Here is a 21,229-nt window from a genome sequence, read left to right as displayed (position 1 = left end):
TTTTTTATTTATTTATAAATTTTTAATGAATTTCTTGCTAAAATTGTAGTTTAGATTCAATTCTTATTTGTACAGTGATTTCATCATATTTAATGATTCAACAGCGCTTCAGCTTTAAACACTAACTTTTTGTAAGCCAACAAAAGCACCTCTTTTGAAAATTTATCTTCCATTCAACAAATCAGGTTTCCAGGATTCGATAATTATAAAAGCTTATTAACTCTGGCAAGAATACTGAACCGTTGATAAAATGATGTACTACTTTCTCTTGTTTAATTCATTATTTGTTAAGAAAAGAAATGAATTGAAAGAATTTTTTTAATTTCAAATGATAATATTTAGATGAATTTGACATTTTTTGTACTTTGTTGAAATTTTAATAACTTTTCATTCAAAGACTCTATTTTTTAGTAGCAACTTTAGTTTCTTTACTAAAATGAAATAAATGTAATCTTTGTTTGGAAGATTACAGAAGTCTCAACTGAAAGTACTAAGATAATAATTTATTGTAACAATATTCATACCTATTTTAGCTCAATATAATGATTTACAAATGACAAATTTACGATAGCTATATTCAGAAATATTTTATTTAAAATTTTCGACTTTTGAAATGGCAAGTTTCGAAATGTATTGAAAAATTTGCTCTTTTTTTCTAAAATAATTTTAAACTTTTTTTAGTGACTGTGGAGTTGAACTATTATTTTTAGTTTAATCTCCATAAAAGTAACCAAAACTTTTTTTTCTACTTATTTGCTGCTCAGTTTTATACATTATATAATGTATCCATTGAAGAAATTGATTATTTCACAAAATTTCCTACTTTAGTTTTTTGATTCAAGCGTTATAAAGAAAAAATACTACCTTGTTTTGATTTGTATTTAAATGTAAATATTTATTCATTTTTGTCTTTAAATTTATTCATTATTTATAGATAAAGTTGTTTTGAGGTAAGTTAATTCAGTAGAACCTCGATTTATCAATAAATCTCATTCGATTTCTCAAAGAACCACTCATTAAAAACGTTACGGGAAAATGATGAATGTCAATCAACTTTAAATATTAAATATTGGTTTGAAAATGTATGAAAAGTAATAAAGAAGTTAATAAATTACAAATTAGGTCTTTTCAAATCAAAAATTAATAAATTTACGATGTGTAAAAAAAGATTGTGTTAAAATTTTTATAATTTATGCGAAAAAGGGATAAATAAACATTTATTTATTTAAATTACTTGGAAAGTTTAGTTTGAACACACCCTTTTCTTGGACATTTGTAACAGATTACTGTTCATTTTCTGCAAGTTCGTATGAATACTGAAAGTTTTTCTGAGAGTTTACTGAAAGTTTGAAGACCTTCCAGGATGGTTGCGGATAAGTTCGCTATTTCATTGGTATCACTTTGCACTTAAGCTTCTGCAACCATTTCTTGAGACAACTCCAAGTTTCAACATTTTTATCAGCTGATGCATAAACAACAAACTTAACCCTCCAAGCTGTAATAAATCCTTATTTTTTTTTTCTTTATTATTATCATTAGCATCTAGAGTTACTGTTTTTCTTATCAAAACTAATTAATTTCAGTATTTTTGTTAAATGTCAATAAAATTTCTGAACCTATTTAACTATAAAACTAACTAAGAAGTATTATTAACATTATGAGAATAGCATTTGTAATGGGACCATTAAAACAAAATGATGCATACAAGGAAGCAAAAGATGTTGGGATCCAGGTTCCACTAAATGTATTATCTTAAATAAGACATAACATATTAAGTCTGTTTTTTTTTTTTTTTTAATTTTTTTTATAGAAAATAATTTAAATTTTTTCTAATTAATAAATATGTTCTATAGAGTGTGATGCCAAAGATTCTTTTCCCATTATGTCAAAATCAGCTAGCAAAAATAAATTTGCTTTGTGATAGTATTTTATTTGTCACTATGATGCAACAGCTCAAGGTAAATAAATAATGTATATAATCATCTTGTGAATTGCTTAGGGTGGAATGCCGCTGTGAAATTTTATAAAAGTAATTTTTATAAAATTTTAAATCATTTTTCCAAAGGTACTCATATATTTAATTTATTTTTTTTTGTACTTGGTATAATTTGAAGGAAATTTTGGACATTAACTCTTTCAAATTTTAAATGGCATTTTTTTTAACCATATTATTTGTATTCCAATGTTATTATATTATCAATGCTAGACACAATAACTTCTGTAATTTCCCATTGATTTGTCAAAAATTAAATACCGTGTACAGTGTATCTCCAAATTCACATAATTTATGATTTATATAAAAAAACTCAGGTTTTTAATTACTAATTAAGATCTTTTTTATTCACTTATAAAGTATATCAGTTAACAGTGAAGAGGAGCTGGCTGTCACACTCACTCTTTTGCAGAAATTTTCAATAATCATTTTGTTGAAATTTCATTCTTCAATGCATGCATGATTATAGTCTTATTGACCTAAAACCTAGGTGTCAAAAGACCCTAAAGTTAATCAGATGATCTGAGTAGTCAGTTGTGATCATCATCAAAACAACCAGAATGGACGCAACAATGCTCAAAATATTGCTCAATTATGAAAACACTTTGTCCTTTCATATATCACACCATTTTTAATAGACCCGACTGTCACTAATTCTTTTTTTTTTCTGCAGTACATTTTAGAGCAAAAAAAGATAAATACATTTTTTGTAATAATTTTGAGACAAACTTTAAATAGTTCAGTTTAGTACACTCATTTAGTTTATTATTTATTTATAAAATCAGACATTTGAAAAAATACCTTACAAATTTTAATTTATTTTATCAATCGAAAAATATAAATATAGTCGAAAAATTTGTGTTAAATGAAGCCACATTAGTAAAATGTGTTCTGTTAAATTTTTATTGAAATATTTTTTTAATTTTTTACTTATTCGGTCAAAAGTTATTGTGTCTGCTAACACATCTATTTGAGAAAATACCATTTAAAGTTAACAAAAGCTTGCTTCAACCATACATGCTGAATCTTTCTCTATGAGTTAAACAAATGAGTCTCATTTTATGAGTTATGAACTTGTACTTTTAGGAATACCTTTGCAAATGTGCATTCTGTGAATTATTTAAAAATTAAACCAATTTTTTAAAATTCTTTAATGTTTGCCTTTAAATTTGTTGGTCCTGTTTCCTTCCACAATTTTTTTATTTTATTGTTTGAATATTGTAATTATTTTAAAATTGTGAGTTAAAACTGATATAACATTATGTGCTTGTAATGTTAATTGTTCGAAACATATGTAAGTAAAGCACGATTGCCTAGTTAGTAGTTCATAAGTTGCTTAAATACAGATAAATGTGATGTAGGTAAAAGTTGTTTGTAAACATTGTAAAAAAATTTCTTTTTCTTTATATTCCCATTGTATTTAGTCATTATGATATACAACATATCTGAAATGCTTTATTTCTGACTGTGATTAAGCTTTCATACTGCATCATTGCCTTAATATTTTTTTAAGATTTTAGAAAGTGCCTTTTGTTGCATATTAGATTCAGTGTTTGTGATGTACTTGTAAACTAATAAAAATCATTTCTAGCATAGTTAAGTATAACCATTTCTTGCACGGAGTTGGAAATTTAAAAACATGCTCATCACATAAAAATTAAGTGTTATGGAACAACATTTAATTAGCTTATATCTTTTAAATTTTTATTATTTAATCTAGACAGTACATTAACTTCGCAAAAATACTAAATACAGCTATAATATCTAGTACATTAAATGTTAAATTTTCACACAAAACCATTTTTATCATTTATAAATTTAAAAATAATTGAATTTTAACAAAAAAAATATTTGCTTAAAATAAATCACATAGTTATCTTTAATGATTAATGAATTAATATTCTTATTATCTGCTTTAATTACCATATTAAAGATTAAACTACTACATTTATTTAAAATTTTATTTGATATTTAAAAAGTCGAAATTTTCAAATAATCTGCTTAATGCTAATAAAGTTTGTATAAAATAGTTTCCTACTTTTTCCCTTTAAATTACATGAGGCAAAACTGATTTAGGAAAGCAACCATTAAAATAAAAGGGGTATATTGTCTTAGGATTTTTTATTTTGTTTCAAAAGTAAGAAACTTTTAGAAGACATAAAGCAGCATAATCCAAAATATTTTTGTAGTTGCAAACTAATCTTGATCTCATTCTGTTAAAGTTGATCATCCCACTTTTAAAACTCATTTCAGCTCTCAAAAATTAGAAGAAAAAATTTCTAAATATTTTTTGCCACTTACTCTTTTACAATTTTGTTGTAATATTGGCTTATTTTTTGCAAGTTTAAATTTTATCAAGTATCAAAAGTTCATAAATCATTAAATTTTTAATTACTCATCATAAGATCATATCAAAACAGTTAAAAAATTTTAATTTATTGGGGAAAAAAATTCTAATGGCAGGTACTGAACTTTTATGTTCTTCACCTGGGAAAATGCTGGAAATGTTGCTCATTTAACGTTACCCAGTGGGCACCTGTGAATGTAAGTCACTGAAGCGAGCAACAATTCACACTGCCACACGTAGAGTGGGCCAAATTCACACACAGCAGAGGACATCACATAGAGAGAAACATACACGCCCAGACCGGGATCCGAACCCGCAGCTATTGGCTTTACAGTCAGGCACGCTAACCGCTCGGCCACCTGGCTGGCTAATTTATAGAGATAAATTATATGACAAATTTTGTTGTAGAGTTTTGCGATTCCGTTTAAAAATTGTTTACGCCTAAAATTTTTGGCCATTTTCTTATATTTTAAAGATTTTGCAGGTTCGGATTAAAGTTAATGTATGCTTTGCTTTCCTTCGAAATTTAAAGTGTATATATAAAGTTATAGATTGTTAGAAGGAGGATAAAAACAAATTGATAACAAAAAAGAATATAAATCTTTGACTTTACTTTTTACATCTTAAAAGAGTTAATGCTTCAATGAGTTTTGGTTGAAATATGACATCCTAATCGATTCTCTATATAGGTTAAATTATATAAACCTTAGCATATGCGTTGTTTCAATAGACTTTTCATTTGATATTAAATATTTATACTATCATATTCAGGTGGTTGCTAAAATTCCCTTTAATACCCAAATGAAATACATTTTCATTAAAAAAAATACATTACTCGACGTATTTATCATTTTCTATATCTGCCCATCTACATTTTACAAATAGAGTGTTGTATAAAAAAAAGTATGAACTGTTATATATCTCGAATAATATACACGTGATCAACAAAAGGCCCGCAGTGGACTGATTGTAAAGACACAGTAAAACACCCACCCCAATAGAACTGCTGTCAGTAATCGGTTGGGTGACAACTTGGATCTACTGTTTAGTACTCGACTTCGCGCACAGGTCGAAGGGCTACCGAAGCAGGGGAGTTATCCCCTCTGCAGAGGAACAAAATTGCTATGGCATGTTATCGAATCATCCTCGGGGACGTTTCCCAGACCGTCGCCAATAGCCTATTGTGCAGCATTTGTGAGACGTAAATAGAATACCTACCTACGTGATCAACAAAATTCCAAAATACACTCTTGAAAAATTTTCAAGAGAAATATTAAATGATACCTGACTCAAATCCTTCGGGAGTTTCACAGTTGATCACCGAAGTCATGCATCACTAGCTGTGGAAGGGTGACTACTTTGATCAGCCTGCAATAGACCAAGGGTGGCGGTGTTAGACTTCATTAAACTGTTCTACTGTCAAGTGCTNACCGCACACCCTCGGTCCCTACGCAGGCTAATCCAAGTGGTCACCACCTGCACACTGACCGCAGCCAGGGATGCTTGACTTTCGGTGATCTGCTGGGAACCGTGTCTTAACGATCACTCCACTTCGGGATAATAATAGCCTGAAAATTTTTGAATCGTAAAGCATATAATTTGCTTTGCGTATCATTTTAAAGTATCTAATTCCACATGGAAAACACAAATTTGAGCGAAATTGGTTGATTAGTTCCTGAGAAATCGAGTCTTACAAGTACGACTTTTTTGAAATTTAATTTCTCAGGATTAATCGATTTCGCTGAAATTTTGCATTTTGTCATGTTTAAAACTTACAATGTTCTGTAATCCAATTTATATGCGAACAAATAACTTGTTTTCATAAATATATTCACTAACATAATACATAAATAGCTAAAATGACAGTTAGAGATGGAGTACTGAAAGTTTTTGAAAGGGCCCCCTCCAAAAATGTTTGCCACAGGGCCCCGAGGAGTGAAGTTACGGCACTGGTTAGAATCCCCTTCCCGTCAGACTAACCGTCGATGTTTTCTTCTCCATGTAACTAAAATGCTGGTTAATTCCATCGAAAAGTCCTCCATAAAGGAAAATTTCCCCCAATACTTGATCCAGGAGTTCCCTTGTCATCTGGATTGAATTCAAAATTACAAGGCAATAGAGTTGAACATTGGTAGTCGCATATCCAAAATTTGATCAGCTGCTAAATTACGGTTATCAAATAAAATAGCTCATTATGCAGCTCTAGTGCTACTACAAAACCCCCTGGAGGCGGGATACTCATTAAGGCGCACAGCATTTAGCGCTAATTATAAAATTAATATTGCTTTCATTTTAATAAAAATTTCCCAAATTTACATCAAGTAAATTTACGACATCTATATTTAAATAATGGATTCAATCTTACCACTATTTAAATGAAAAATATTATTTAAAAAGCAAAAATGAAAAAAAATTCAGAAACTTGTAAAAGAAATTTGTCGAGACATGGACGTTTTAAAATCTACAATTTTTCTATGACATATTTTCAAAAACAAAAATTATTGGGTATTCTCAATAAAATTCGGATAATTAAGAAGACACAAAAACCAAGATACTTCATACAATAAAATAAAGAATTAAAATTATGATTCTAGTTACTTGAATCAGGAAGAATAACTTATTCTTTTAAAAGGTAAGTAGGATATTATTTGAAACATCACATAACTAATGGTACAATCAAATTAAAAACAGGTATTTACATGAAACTAAAAATTAATGCTAGTTATATTCTTTCGAACTGGATTTCGAAAATAGTTACATCTAAAACTTAATGTTCACTATAAAAAATGGCGGCAAAAAATTTATAAATTCGATTGATATATTAAATTTTGCCGTAATAACTCTTCGCCGTTTCTGGTAGCGAGTTGAAGATGTTTAGGGATGATCTTATCTTCTTGTTGTCTCTGGCAGCATTACCAGCGAACCAGTGGCGTAACGAGCTTAACTCGCTCCCGGGGCACAATACCTTTTTAGCGCCCCCTCCCCCCATTCGAGAACCATACAATATAATATGTAAAATATACTCGCAAATTAATAAATAAACAAATAAAGTAAAATAAATGAAGTCACAGGCTCAAGCTAGGCTTTAAATTTGAGACAAAAAATGTAATTGAGAAAACAAGACTAGATTTTGAAATGTATATGGTCATCTAGAATTAGTTCAAAAGGTACCTATTATTTATTTTTCATATTTATAAAGAAATATTTTAAAAACACGCAGTTTTAAAACAATAAAAAAAGTAAATATTTATTATCTCTAAGGAGATACAAATACACTCTATAACAAAAAAATCGTAGCACCAAGAAGGAGTTGTCCGATTGAAACAAAAATTGGTGAATAGGAACACAATGTACAGAATAGTAAATGATTAAAATTTCAGAACAATTGAATAATTTATTGCAGAGTTACAGTAACANAGCAGCATGAAAAACAAAATACAGAGCATTTGGAAGGCGAATACAGCAACCATTTTCTTTCGACGCTTTCATTGTTCTTTAATTTGCGAATAAATAATGCTTTGTTGAAATATCTCGTTACTAATTTATTACCATCTTTGTATGTTCTGGATGCCTCGGAAAAGTCAGAATCTTTATTTTGAAAATATACTGGTCCCTTACGAATTAAAATTTCGCGATTTATTTCAACAAACTTTTCGTGAAAATAATCGGCGGGATCGTGCGATATTAATTCTTCTGTGTTGGAAAACTGCTGTTCAATTGACACAGTTGGAGTTGTCGGTTTTAGTGAAGTCACTGAAGTCGTTGCACTTTCGTCGTAGGAATAGTCGCTTTCTGATTCAATCTCTTTTTCAAAATTGGAACATGAAGGTTTAGAAATTCCCGCAATTTGTAATTGAGCTGAGTCATCATGTGGAACATTTATGAGTTGATTGCTACTTACAGAAGTTTCTCCAGTAGTAGTAGTAAAATATGATGTTAATTTTGGTAACTTTTCAATTACTTCTTTCTGATGTAGAGCTTTTTTCCTTTTTTCAGATCCACTAGGATATGACCGTTTCGACATTTTATATTATAATTCACTATTTAATTAATTTTATAACGAAAATATTCGCTAACACAAAACAGACAAAACGACGATTTAATCAAACAATACTATTTTTTTTATCAGAGCTCGAGCACAGTCAGTAACAAACTAACAACTACAAACAAAACAAACGCCACAACATCGCAGACAAATACTTGAAGGGAATTCCCGTTCGTCAAGTCAAACGACGATCGGGAATCGGGAATTCCCCTTTTTTGTCTTTGGTATTACGAATGACGTTCGAATAGGTTTCTTTAAGACATAAACCACACCGCATCAAATAATTCTTTTTTTAATTTAATAATTTTTTTTTAAATTGTATTCTTATACTTACATATAGGTATTTAAATTAACCTAAACATACTAATATCGGAAAAACTCATTTTTGAGAGAGAGTGGAGTATTATACCCTGTTTATTTATTAGTTTGATCTTTCTTTTTGACAGATGTCAAATCTGAAATCGATATAACTTTGCAACGACGAACAATATCTTCTTATTTTAATAATATTAAAAATTGATAATAATCATAAGAATAGACACACAACATAAAAGTACCTGTTAAGGACTCAAGCATTTTCCGAAAGTCTTAAGTGGTTTTTATTGCTTCGAGGTAAAATTTAAATAGAAAAACTGAAAACAATGGTTTCTTACCTACCCAATGTTTTTATGTCTAGTGCAATAAAATTGATTGACGAATGAATTTATTTATTTTGAATAGTTTAAAACATACATACAGCCACATATTTAGCCAACACATTTTTTACACCAATAGATATTTTCTGTTTCCCATCACTGACCCATCTGTCAAAAAGTTCAAGCTATGTTGTACAAGGTATAGCTATCCGCATGCGGCAAACTAAAGCTAATATAATAAGCGTAGGTATTGTAGTAAGTCATTATCATCAGATTTTTCAAAATAAATGTTTTTCGGTAATAATGTATCGGTTATCATTTGGTAATCTGGCAGGAACTAGATCGCGGGGCCCTGGGCACGTGCCCATAGTGCCCAGTGGGGAAGAGGGGCCTGGTAGCGAGTTGAAGATCTGAAGATGTTTAGGGATGATCCTATCTTCTTGCTGTCTCTGGCAGCATTACCAGCGAACTATTTGAGAACTGGATAACTGCGGCTAGGTATACTGGAGCACCAGCTCCTACTCTTCAATTGCATCTTTAATTCTAGTTTTGCTGCCAACTCAGTCTTAATCCTTAAATTTGTAATTTCGTATGCCTCACGTTTTATTATTCCGAAAAGGTCTATCTTCTGAGCGGTTGAATATAATATACAAAATCACTCAAAAAGAAAGCCCCATTCAGCAAGTGAGATATTAAATTTATCTCGGTGTTTATTTTCAAGAAAACAAAAATTACTGAATAGTATACTATCAATTCAGAAAATAAAAGAGGCATTATTTCATAAGATTTTATAAACACTTCAAAAGATACAGAAACAAATATACGATACTAACACTAAATTATATTATGGTTTCTCAATAATATGCACGTAGTATTTATATTTTAAAACTGATAAAGCAATACAGAACTAAACATCTACGAAAACGAGATTGACGTTCTCTGATTGTAAGCAGACGATCGTGGTTTAAAACTCGTCTGCCTGGTTTAAACCTACCTCAGACTAGGTTTAACTTAGACAAGTCTGAACTAGATCTTAGAACCGCGTTTTTCCTTAAACTTCGTTCCTGCAGTGCAGTTTGGTTTAACTTCGCGGTTTAGACCAGGTTTAAAGTTGAACCTCGTCCTGACAATTCAGCCATAATGTCGCATGGCGACCCGACGAGCTCGATTCCATCGTAAATCACTGCTGTTTTCAACAAGAATTTCCGAATCCGATTTTTTTTTTCTCCGACAATTATTTGTTTTTCAGGAGCCATTCCTTGACTATTTTAGATTCGATATTTTCAATACTTATAACGACAAATGTGAATTCTGGATTACTTTCTGAACGGCTTCATTCCATCGTTTATTTGGTTCTTTCCACACTGTCCGATTTTTTTTTTTTTTTTTTTTCTTTCTCCCTNTTTTTTTTTTTTACTCAATACGTTATTGCGAAACTGAATAACTTTTTGACTAGCTCGATTCCTGACGTTGAAAATTTTCTGATCTCTCCCCTCCCCCTACCATTTCCAAATAGCCTTTAATTAAAGTACTCGAGATTTCGAATCGGTTATTTGAAAAATAAATTTTTGACACACTCGATTCCAACTAAATCCGCGACGTTTGTATAATACTATAGATTTTAACATGGTTTCTAAAAAATCAAAGATTTTTTAATATAATATTATTACATGCAAAATTGGAAGTTCGATTTATTGAGTGGAAGACAAATTTGATCAAATGATGGAGTTATGTCCTATTGACAATATTGAAACTGCTTGTGATAATTCTCTTAAAATACTGGAACTTTAGAATAAAATAACACATTACAAAGCTTTACTGTTATAAAATTAAAATAATACGCTTATCTGACATATTAGTGAATTTAGTTTAAAATTAATTAAAAAATTCGGTAAGCAGGTTTTGTATCCCTTCTTTTGATATGAAGCTTCATAGTTCCATAAAGCAAAACACTTGTAGTTATAATTTATTTTTAAAACTCATAATTTTTAAACTGGTTTTCTTTTATTTTTTTTTTAGGGGTTCTGGTTTTAAACTCTGCTAGTATCTTTTCCAAAATTTTGTATAAGTTTTCTTTTAAAAATGCTAATAATTTTGTCACCTAAAATTTGTAACTTAAATAACAGAAAGAAAAAATACTGTTCAGATCATTTCTCAATTATTAAGAAATTATAAAAGTACTTTTGTACCAACACTGTTTTGAATAAAGTGTGAAAGGAGAACAACCAATTAATAAGTAAAATATATTTATTGAAACTATTTTATTGGTTGGGCTGAAGGTGCAAAAATATTTCCACTTTGTTTGTTAGCAGTCCTAGAAGGAGCGAATCCAAGCATCTTCTGAATATTCTGAAAAATAAAATACTTAATTAAAAAGTGGATACTAAAAAAAAAAAAAAAAAAAAAAAAAAAAAAAAAAAAAAAAAAAAAAAAAAAANAAAACATTTTTGCAGTAGAAATCAGTACTGCTCTTTCAATTAATATTTATTTAAAATTTCACTTAAATTATTTGACAAACACCAAAGTTTAAATGGACTAAGGCAAACATAGTTAAAAAGATTATCTAACTTAAGGAAAATTATCAAATGATATCCAATAAAAGAAACAAATAGAAATTTTTAAAAGAAAACAATGAAAAATATAATAATGACAACCGAAGCTGACGTCAACAGGGGGTACCGAGGCTGGTACCTCCTGACGACATCAGCTTCGGTTGTCTTTATTATATTTTCCATTACTTTCGTTTTTAAAATTTTCTATTGGTTAAAATTTTCTAGTGGAATTTCTGCTGCATTGTGCAACTTACCTTTGGAATTATAGTTTTTAACTGCTTTTTGCATGATTTTTTTTCTCTTTTTATTACAATAAAAGAAAATAGTACATCTGTTTGATATTTTAATCTCAATTAGATTTATCCTCAATAATGTTACATTTGCACAAGCAAATCAATCAAATAGTAATTTTTGTAACATTCATAATTGATACAGAATTATATATATCAACAAAATTATTATACATTATCAACTATTATGTATATATGATAACTACAATTCAACTAACTGAAAAATTAACGGGAAAATTGTAATTCATAACTTAATGAATGAAGTAAGAATCAGTTATACATTAATTTACATGGAGGATACATAAAAACACACAGAAATTGTATACAAAACAAATATTCGAATCCATGTTAAAAACTAAATTTAAAAAAGTATTAAAATCAAATAGAATGCATTTCTTATTGAAAAACTTGATTGTGCAAATTTGCATTCCAAAACCAAACAAAATTTACATTTAATATTATTTTCCTCTAAATTCCTTGCCAAGAGATAGCTTTCACGGAGTTCGTGGGGCTGAAAAAAATTTCTGTTCGACTGTGATGTCATTCATAGAAGTGCATGGTTGGTTACCGTGATGAAGAATTTGTTGAGAAGTTAAAAAATTGCCCAGAAATATTAATGCTGATGATGATGTTAAACGCATTATTTCATATGACTACAGAAACTTTGTAGAAAAGTGTTAAAGTTTGCATTTAACATTCTTGGAATTCAAAATTGCTTACTTTTTAAACGTAATAAACATTAATAGTTTGTTTATTGTTGTTACTTAACAGTGGAAAAAATATAACAAAAATGAAAGGTACAAGATAATATAGGAATAGAACTCAGACATATAAGATCTATAAAAGGGAATTTTAAACAGTTAACATAATATTTAAAAAGAATTACTTGTCTAATGGACATGGTGCATAGGATGTATAAAAAAATGAATGAACAATCGCTAAAATCATCGCCAATTAGATTTCTATGAGATAATCCTTGAATCCATCCAATAGGGATGAAAGGTAGTTTGGCCACTACACGTCCATCAAATCTGAAAATTTAAACCACAGGTTATATTGCAAAGAAAACAAATCAATCTGAATAATGATAATCTTAATGATAATAATTCTATTTTATACAGTACAATGTAACTACAATCTAAAATCAATTCTTCATTTACTGATTTTGAAAGGAATTTTTATCCTGCCGATACTAAAAAAAATTATAATTAACCTCCGTAGGCCTATTTTCCTATGCTCTGCTTCGTAGACTGGACATCTAACATGCAAAATTCTTATGATAAATACTATCATAAATTATAAAAGAGCAGCTTTTGGGGCTTCAGGGCTCTACATACCAATGCACCCTATTTAAGCACTAAGCAAAGTGTTTTAGGGCTTTATGTATTAATGACTATTGTAAGAATACCATGTAAATTTGACTCTTAACGAACAACGTGGACAGTGCCCAAACTGGTATCCTTCTTTAAAAATTCCACAAGACAATTTTTCAACAAGATAACCTTCACTCATGACTGATTTAACACGCACTTTACTGCACATAGCAGTGCTAGCTAGTTCCCCCACTGAGGGCTTAGAGATAAATTTGGCAATTTCAGCATTCCATCTTGACAATTTCTCAGTAACAATACCACTAAACACTATCGCTCACATTTATTATTAAGCATTGTTTAAATAAAATGTAAACAATATTGTGTTCATTTATTGTAAATTTTTTCTTCTTCATTTTACGAATATGTCTATAAAATTCATAAAAACTGGAACTTCAAAACCATCCTTCATTAGGAATTGTGTGATTTATATGATCACTTACTCCACTAAATATTCTAGAAAAGTCACCTTTGTAAGCAAATATCTGGATCAAGCGGAATTTAACTCAAATATTCAAGAAAATGTTCACTGTTCAGAAAACAATAATATTAGTAAGCATTCAAAGGAAAAAATATTTAATACATTTACTCACATTGAGTTAAACATACTGAGTAGAGCAGTAAATGCAAATCCTATAGCAAACATAGATTTCATTTTGACCTATAAAGCATACAATAAATATTTACTGACAAAATAAAATAATAAAAGAACACGCATACATCAATATTGTTTTTAGTTTAGTTTTAAATTTTAGAGCTTAAGTTAATCACATTAAAAAAATGTAATTATATCTATGAGATTTAATGTGTATTGATTAAGATTGATGACAAAGGTTTAGAGAATATATGAAACCTTTATTGCTTTTGATTTATCTTAAGAAGCTTTTTAACTCGCAATCAAACTCAACTGCAGAGAGGTGTAGAAGGAGGAAAATATTTAATATACTTTTAATCGTCCTTTATTTTATTTCTTTATTTTTAAAAAAAAAAATGAATATTTGTCACTGGACATCACCAGATCAATTTTGAGGATTTTTGGCAAAACTATTGCAATACAAATCTGTAATCAGATTTTACAAAATATTAATTTAGTATTATGCATTTAGGTGGTTTTAGATTTGAGGAAAATATACATTATTGTGCAGTTTAAACGACAATAAAAATGAATTTTGAAGATAAAAAAGCAGACAAATGTACAGTATTAAATAACTTATCTATAATTACTAATCACTAAACATTTTTATACTTAAGCTTTTCATTTTTAAAAAAATAAAAATAAATTTAAAAGTTATTCAACTGAATTTTTCTTTCTATTCTAACAAAGTGACGACTTTACTTCCAATGTTTTATAAGTATTGTGTTGTAGAATCATCAAAAGCTTGTTAAAAATATAAAGTGAGAAAACATATTTATTTATGATTTTCATATGACTTTTTACATTTGCAATATATCTTTGAAAAATGTACACATAATTAATAAAATTTTGAATAGATATTTTCTTATAACATTAGCTAAATTTGAGTTAATTTTATAGGGAATTTAGTAGTATTTCTTTATTTCAGAATTGCAAAAACCAATATGGAAATTTTATTTCCCTCAGAATTGCAGAAATAAAGAGATATTTTCACTCTTCCCAATTATTTCAATTATTATTATAAGTAATTATTTGAAATGCTTAAAAGATTAACAATATTTCATTCTGAATAGTATTACAATTTTAAAAGACTTATAACACTTAACAGTAATTAAGCTATATCTTTTTCTGAGGAGGGAGGTCTAGTGCATTTAGTTTAAAATATTTTATTATTTTGGAAAATTGAAACAGTCAAACAGTGCAGAAAAATAATTGCAGAAATGCAAAGTAAGAAAATAGTATTAACATAACGAAATGAGAGAATGAAACAGTGTTTTATCTAGAAATCAATCAATTTTTCTTTACTATTCTCGTAACAAGCTTAAAACTTTTTGAAATTTAACGACTGATTTCTTATAAATGAAATCTGTTCAAAAAGTATTGAACCACAATTTGAATAAAGTTTTGATGCAGGACTTAACTAATAGTTGATATACCCTAGTACTAGGATGCACGATAAATATTTTCAATAACTTCAGTACCACTCAGTCAATGCTTCAGCATTAAACAGTAACCACTAGTAAATAAGAGCTGTGGGATTTTATTAAGGGATAAAATCGTACAAGAAATTGAGCATCATAATTGCATGAATTTTCCTTTTGTGCTAATTTATGAAACCTGGCATACATAATCTCTTAACAATATAAGTGAGTATATTACTTTCAAAGTTCCAATCCCCCCCTTTTTTTTTCTCTTCATATTATAGCTCACAAATAATAATATATTTCAAAGTAATAGCTAGTTCTAGTGTTTGTAATTATTATCAAAAGAAGTATTCTGACTTGTAAATGAGAAACTTTCAATACATTTTCTATATGATGTACAAATAAAAAAATGTGATATTATAAATATACATTTATTATTATAATAATTATAAACATAATTTCTATAAATACAATCAATATGCGAAAGTTTTACAAATGGAATAACTAATTTTAATAATGAGACATATTTATTTTAATTTAGCACAATATATTATTTAAAAATTACTTAGCCAGGAGGAGATAAAGTTGAAAAACATAGAATTTTACTTACAAGAGATAGATCTCTATTGTTATTTTTCAATTTTTCTTCTTCTCGTTCTAAAACAGACATAAGGAAAATAGAGTTTTAAAAAACTGTTTGATACTTATTCATTAATGATGCTAGTACAAAGAAGAAAAAAACAAAAGTTCTTAATAAATTTACAATTAATAACATAACATAAAAGGCAAACAAAATTTTTATTACAAAAGCAGAATTTGAAAGAGAAAAAGTACTAATAGAAAGTTGTACTTCTTAAAAATAAAACACATCATTGTACAGTGCACAAAAAAATAAACGTACCACCCAGAATAACTTTTGATCTAATATGACTGATCTAATGTAGAGTGACTTCAATTATGTTAATTAATTAGTGCAGATGATATTTTAAGATACGAAATCATATAGAAAAACGTACTTTCTCTGAATAAATATACCTTTTTTCGGCAGATTCAGATTTCTGATCCTCTAATCATAGAGAATAGCCATATTCTTGAAAATATGATTTTTAAGCAAATCGAAAATTTTTTGAAATATTGAGAAAATTAAGAGTTTTTAACATCAAATAAAAAAAGAACCTTTTAGGGCTTTTATAAAATTAAAAAAATTAAAAAATGCTATACACCCTGATATATGAACCCTTTTTTTTATTAGTTTAAATTATTTAAAACCTTTTTTTTCTTAAGTGTGCAAATTAGTTTTAGTTGAAAAAAACACTGTAATACACCAAATTTTTTATAACCTCTACTAAATATAATTTGAATAGTACAATACTACACAAACATACCAATTTTTTTCTTTTGTTGCCGATCGACTGTGTCTCCATGAACTTCTTTCTTTTTCTCCACTGCAAATAAGTGAGGAAAAAAAATAGTAGTATTGAAAATTAAAATATGCATAAAGATTTATGAAGCAAAAGAAAAAAAAAGCTGAGGATGTTCCCCCAATCTCTAACCTAATGCTTACAAGATCTTAAAACTTAAACAAAATGTTTGATTAAAATAATATTAAATTTTTGATTACTTACATCGTTTACTTTGTCTTTCTACTTCTGCTTTAAGCTTTTGATACTTTTCTGTCCTATACACCATAAGCCATGTTAAGCCTTAAAAAATAGAAAAAAATATACTTAAACTGGAAATCGAAACATTATATAACATAAACAATATTCCTTTGAATAATTTTAATGGTTTATTATGGTTAGAATTACTCTTCTGCTCTTTTTATTTCCTAGACAACCTGATACCCATGATATGAAACACATTACTGACAGTTTAATAAAATTGTATTATCGTAAGACTCTGAACGTGTTTGATCAAGCCACTCATAACTCTAAACAAACATTGACTAGTAATCAAAACCAAATTTCCTTTACAGTTCGTAGATCAAATGTTAGATATTATTGACACGCTTGATAAAGAAATGCGTGTCTACACCTGAAAAATTCATAAAATATCCTACAAGTCCCCAGATTTGATATATCAAATACCAAGTTATCATGATTCGTATTTATACAATTGAAAAACTAATATTGCGATTTGTATTTAAAATCCAATATCACGATTCACATTCGCTATTTTAATATGAAACATTAATTAACATGATTTAAAAGTTGCACGTTAAATTTGTATTATTCCTATTTAAAAATTACATATCACAATTTGAATTCAAGCAATTTAAAAATCAAAAATTGTGATTTACATACACGTGTATTTAAAACTCAATATTGAAATTCATATTCAAATGTCTCTAAAAGTCAATATCATGATTCATATTCAGGGGATTTTAAAATAAAGCAGCATGATTTGCATTCACATGATTTTAAAATTGAATTCATATGCACGGGATTTAAAAATCAATCACCAGGCTTCATATTTACAAAATGTTTAAAAGTCAAACATTTCGATTCATATTCACGTGATTTCAGATGCCTCATAAAAAGCTTTTTCTTATTCTGATTAGATATGGTTGTAGATAAATTAAATCTTCTATTCATTGTATATAAAAGAAATTTCTCGCAAATTGCTTTTGATGATGTGATCGTAATTATTTAAAAAAAGAGTAAAGGTGACACATAAGTTTTTTAAAATACAATTGATTTATATTAATAACTTAATTTTACCTTCATTTGTTTAATATTTAATTAAATCGAGTTACATTTCCTCATTATTAAATGTAGTTCAATATTCTTTAAGGCTACTTTAATCCTGATTGACACCAGGTAGAGGTAGATGAAAATCTAAACTCATGACAGAAGGCAACAAACTAGAAGGGTATAACAAGTAATTACCCTTAGACAAACCATTACACATCGGCTTCTACTTTTTAGACAAAAGCTTAGGCGATTTTAGTTTGTGCAATCAGGTACCAGAATGGAAACCTTCCTCATTATCAGAATTTGCATATTGGAATCTCCTTGTACCAACAATTGCCAAGGCACCAAAGAAATTAAAAATAAAAAAAAACTAAGGTGAGATTTGCCATGGTTATGGCAACAATTAATACATTTTGAGTTTGTCTCCTTAGGGAATGATTTTAATAGCCAAAACTTGACGTTTATTTTGGCATAGATACTGATAAAGAAATTGCCCCAGATTTGCAAATTAATCCTCCTTACCAGTTGTAGCATTTAGTAATAAATACATACTAGTGATAAAAAACTAATAATTTAGAGCAGTGGTTCTTAACCTTTTCAAGCCGCGACCCAAATTTGAGAAATATGCTCATGTCGCGACCCAAAAAAAAGTCAACATTTTTTCATTGCTTTATTTTAGATCGTATTTTTAAAAAATCTTCAATCCTACGATGATGATTTTTTTTTTAACTTACAAATTTTTTATTTATTTTTTTAATAATAAAGATAAGCAAAAGTACTTTTCGATCCAGCGAAAATTTAATTAATAATCAAGTGTTTTTAATAATTTTTATTGACCAAATTAAAATATATTTATAACTTTTTGAAAATAATTGACATTTTAACTTATTCCTAAAAAAAAAAAGAAATATCAATACGTATCTTAAGTCTTTTAAATTTTAAATGCAATTCATACAGTTTTTAATGAGAACTTTGTGCTTGAATACATTTTGAAAGAGAGGGCCCTTATGTTAATTCTTTTTCACTTTTTCATTTTATTTTTTATTTTAAACATTAACTACTAAGTATCTTTTATTCTTATATTAATTTTGCACATTGATATGCTAAACTAATTTTGAGTCATGTGCCTTTTTTAATTATTATGAACGAAGATTAAGGGTATAGAGTTACGCAGGTACCTCATTAAGTCTAGGCTGAGTAAGCCACAATGACTTCTTCTAGGAGGTGTTGGTATTACCTATTATTTGGTTCGACTCAGCATGACCCAAGAAATATGCTTCGCGACCCAATTTTGGGTCGCGACCCATAGGTTAAGAACCGCTGATTTAGAGGACAGGTTTATAAAAAAGGGAAAAATTCTTATCAATTTAAAAATAAGAAAAATAAAAGAATATAACTTATCAATTAACTTAGGAAACTTTAAAAATTTTCTTCCAAAAGTTTAGTAATGCACAAATTGGTAAATCGAATTTATTTTCCTTATTTCAGAGAAATAGGTAAAAGTTAGCCACTACTAAATTAAATTAGATACACTTTGACCCACATATCTCAGCATAAATATCTTTTGATATTAATATGACAAACAAAAACTTAAGCAAGAGAAACATTTTACTAATCAAGAAAAATAAGCTTTACTCTTCGTTTTTTAAAGCTAAACATAAATCGTATATATCTTAATACATCAAAAAATTATTTTTAGAAAAAACTTTCAACAAACCTTCACCCAATAAAGCAGTAAAAATTGAAATGCACAAAATTACAAAACTGTCGTTCAACATGATTATTTTATGCTTGCAGCAAAAAATTTAACAAACCGAAACCAAACAAACAATCAACAAATTGACATAATCTACTAGAGAGAAGAGAGGAATGGCATTAAATTTTAATAAAAATCAAATGAATAAAAATCATTTAAACATAAAGACGGATATGGATTAAAAAGTTTAATTCGTTTCTGAAATTCAAGACTATTTTATTGCAGTTATTAGAGAAAAAATTAAAACTGAAAAAACTGTATACACCTAGTCCAGTGGAAAATAATTGTGAATTGTTGAACTATCAATGACGGTTCGAGATTAATTTAATTCTTATTTTTTTATTAAAACGTTTTAGAAAAATTATCTTATTAAAAATACGAATTTTAAAAGCCTAAAAAGTAAGTACTTTTTTTAAAAATAATTTAACACCTTTTGAACTTCATATTTAAAATTACACATGTTGCTTCTAAACTCAGAGCACTAAACCTCACCTCACATGCTATTTCGTTTGTTTATAAAAATTTTAACATTTAGAAATTTTTAATGAGCTATTTTTTAATTGGATTCTGAACAATTAAATAAGGTTTTTACGACCTTTAGTTCCGTTTTACTCTTTTTATCTAATAACTTGCAAACTGTAAGATTCGAAGCAACTAATGAGATATTTTTTATTTTAATTGAAATTCCTATTATACTTATTAGAATAATTGTCATTCATTAGTAAAATAACTTTTTTTTTCTTTCAGCATCTTTGAAATTCAACCAAGATTGAATTTTTTTCAGCGAGAGCAGACTAAATTATTTTAGACTTCTGGGAAGGGTGCTTCCTGTGACGTCATCTTCAGGTTATTAAACGCTTACGGGAGAAAAGAGAGTTGTTGTTCGCCATTTTGGAATTGGAAAGGTCCCTTAAAAATTGGACCTATTTGAACTAATTGTCACAATCTGCCGCCATCCATCCCTTGCACCTAAATCTAAGCTTTACCGTTATTATTATTTAAAGAAACCCATTTGGACGGACCGAGGTAAGATGCTATTTTAATGCCCTATGAATTATTGTTATGTTTATAATAGCTTAAACCGATCATAGTAAACATTTGGTTTATACTACGTAAAATTTCGATATTTCAGTGAAATAAAAGTAAATATCATGATATATTATTCTTATAGTGCTTTAAATATTTGATATTTTCTCTTTATGTCTAGTAAAAGTCTTTCTATTACAATAAAATAACATTTGTTGACCCTCCTACTACGCAATTAGCGGCTCTGTTTACTATTGTATTAATACCTGGATTTGTAAATGTTAATAATTAATATTAATATGATCAAGGTTCTTAACATGTATTTTCAATTTTATATTGCATTTGTTAAAATATATGTAGATGATTTAAATATTTGAGTACTTAATAGATGTTGTTTAGGCTTATTACTTTCTCTGTCTTTTATTAGCTTGACAGTTATAGTTTCGATCATCATAGTTTACGTT

General features: G+C 28.1%; 2 protein-coding genes across 6 annotated transcripts in view; one reads left to right on the top strand and one right to left on the bottom strand.

The window, feature by feature from the left end:
• Window positions 1-11,249: 11,249 nt before the first annotated feature.
• On the bottom strand, window positions 11,250-20,610 carry LOC107445099 (calcium load-activated calcium channel). 2 transcript variants are annotated; one of them, XM_071180047.1, is made up of 7 exons: window positions 20,471-20,610; window positions 16,916-16,993; window positions 16,676-16,735; window positions 15,901-15,947; window positions 13,826-13,893; window positions 12,749-12,893; window positions 11,250-11,369 (listed from the first exon to the last, which is right to left on the bottom strand). In XM_071180047.1, the coding sequence occupies exons 1-7, from the start codon at window positions 20,487-20,489 to the stop codon at window positions 11,277-11,279; spliced, it is 510 nt and encodes a 169-aa protein (XP_071036148.1). In that variant the 5' UTR covers window positions 20,490-20,610; the 3' UTR covers window positions 11,250-11,276. The 2 variants fall into 2 exon arrangements, with proteins under 2 accessions (XP_071036148.1, XP_015914919.1); XM_016059433.3 differs by lacking the exon at window positions 20,471-20,610 and adding an exon at window positions 19,701-20,021.
• The window catches only part of LOC107445098 (protein PRRC2C), a 35,804-nt gene continuing 35,170 nt past the window's right edge, over window positions 20,596-21,229 (top strand). For 3 of the 4 annotated variants that reach the window (XM_016059431.3, XM_016059432.3, XM_016059428.3), the window contains exon 1: window positions 20,596-20,765. The gene's annotated coding sequence lies outside the window, so the exon portion shown is untranslated. Of the gene's footprint in view, window positions 20,882-21,229 lie in introns of all 4 variants that reach the window. The other variant, XM_071180045.1, reaches the window with a different exon arrangement.

Source organism: Parasteatoda tepidariorum, chromosome 4 (assembly GCF_043381705.1).
Source record: "Parasteatoda tepidariorum isolate YZ-2023 chromosome 4, CAS_Ptep_4.0, whole genome shotgun sequence".
In the NCBI taxonomy this organism is placed as follows: Eukaryota; Metazoa; Arthropoda; class Arachnida; order Araneae; family Theridiidae; genus Parasteatoda; species Parasteatoda tepidariorum.
This window is presented reverse-complemented; position numbering and strand designations above follow the sequence as displayed.

Bases quoted from the DNA above. Each gene is read 5' to 3' on its own strand.
- LOC107445099 (XM_016059433.3), bottom strand. From the start codon at position 19,761: ATGTTGAACGACAGTTTTGTAATTTTGTGCATTTCAATTTTTACTGCT. The intron at 16,994-19,700 runs GTTTGTTGAAAG...CTATTTTTTAAG, and splicing joins TACTGCTTTATTGGGTGAAG to GCTTAACATGGCTTATGGTG. The intron at 15,948-16,675 runs GTATGTTTGTGT...TGTCTGTTTTAG, and splicing joins GCAACAAAAGAAAAAAATTG to AACGAGAAGAAGAAAAATTG.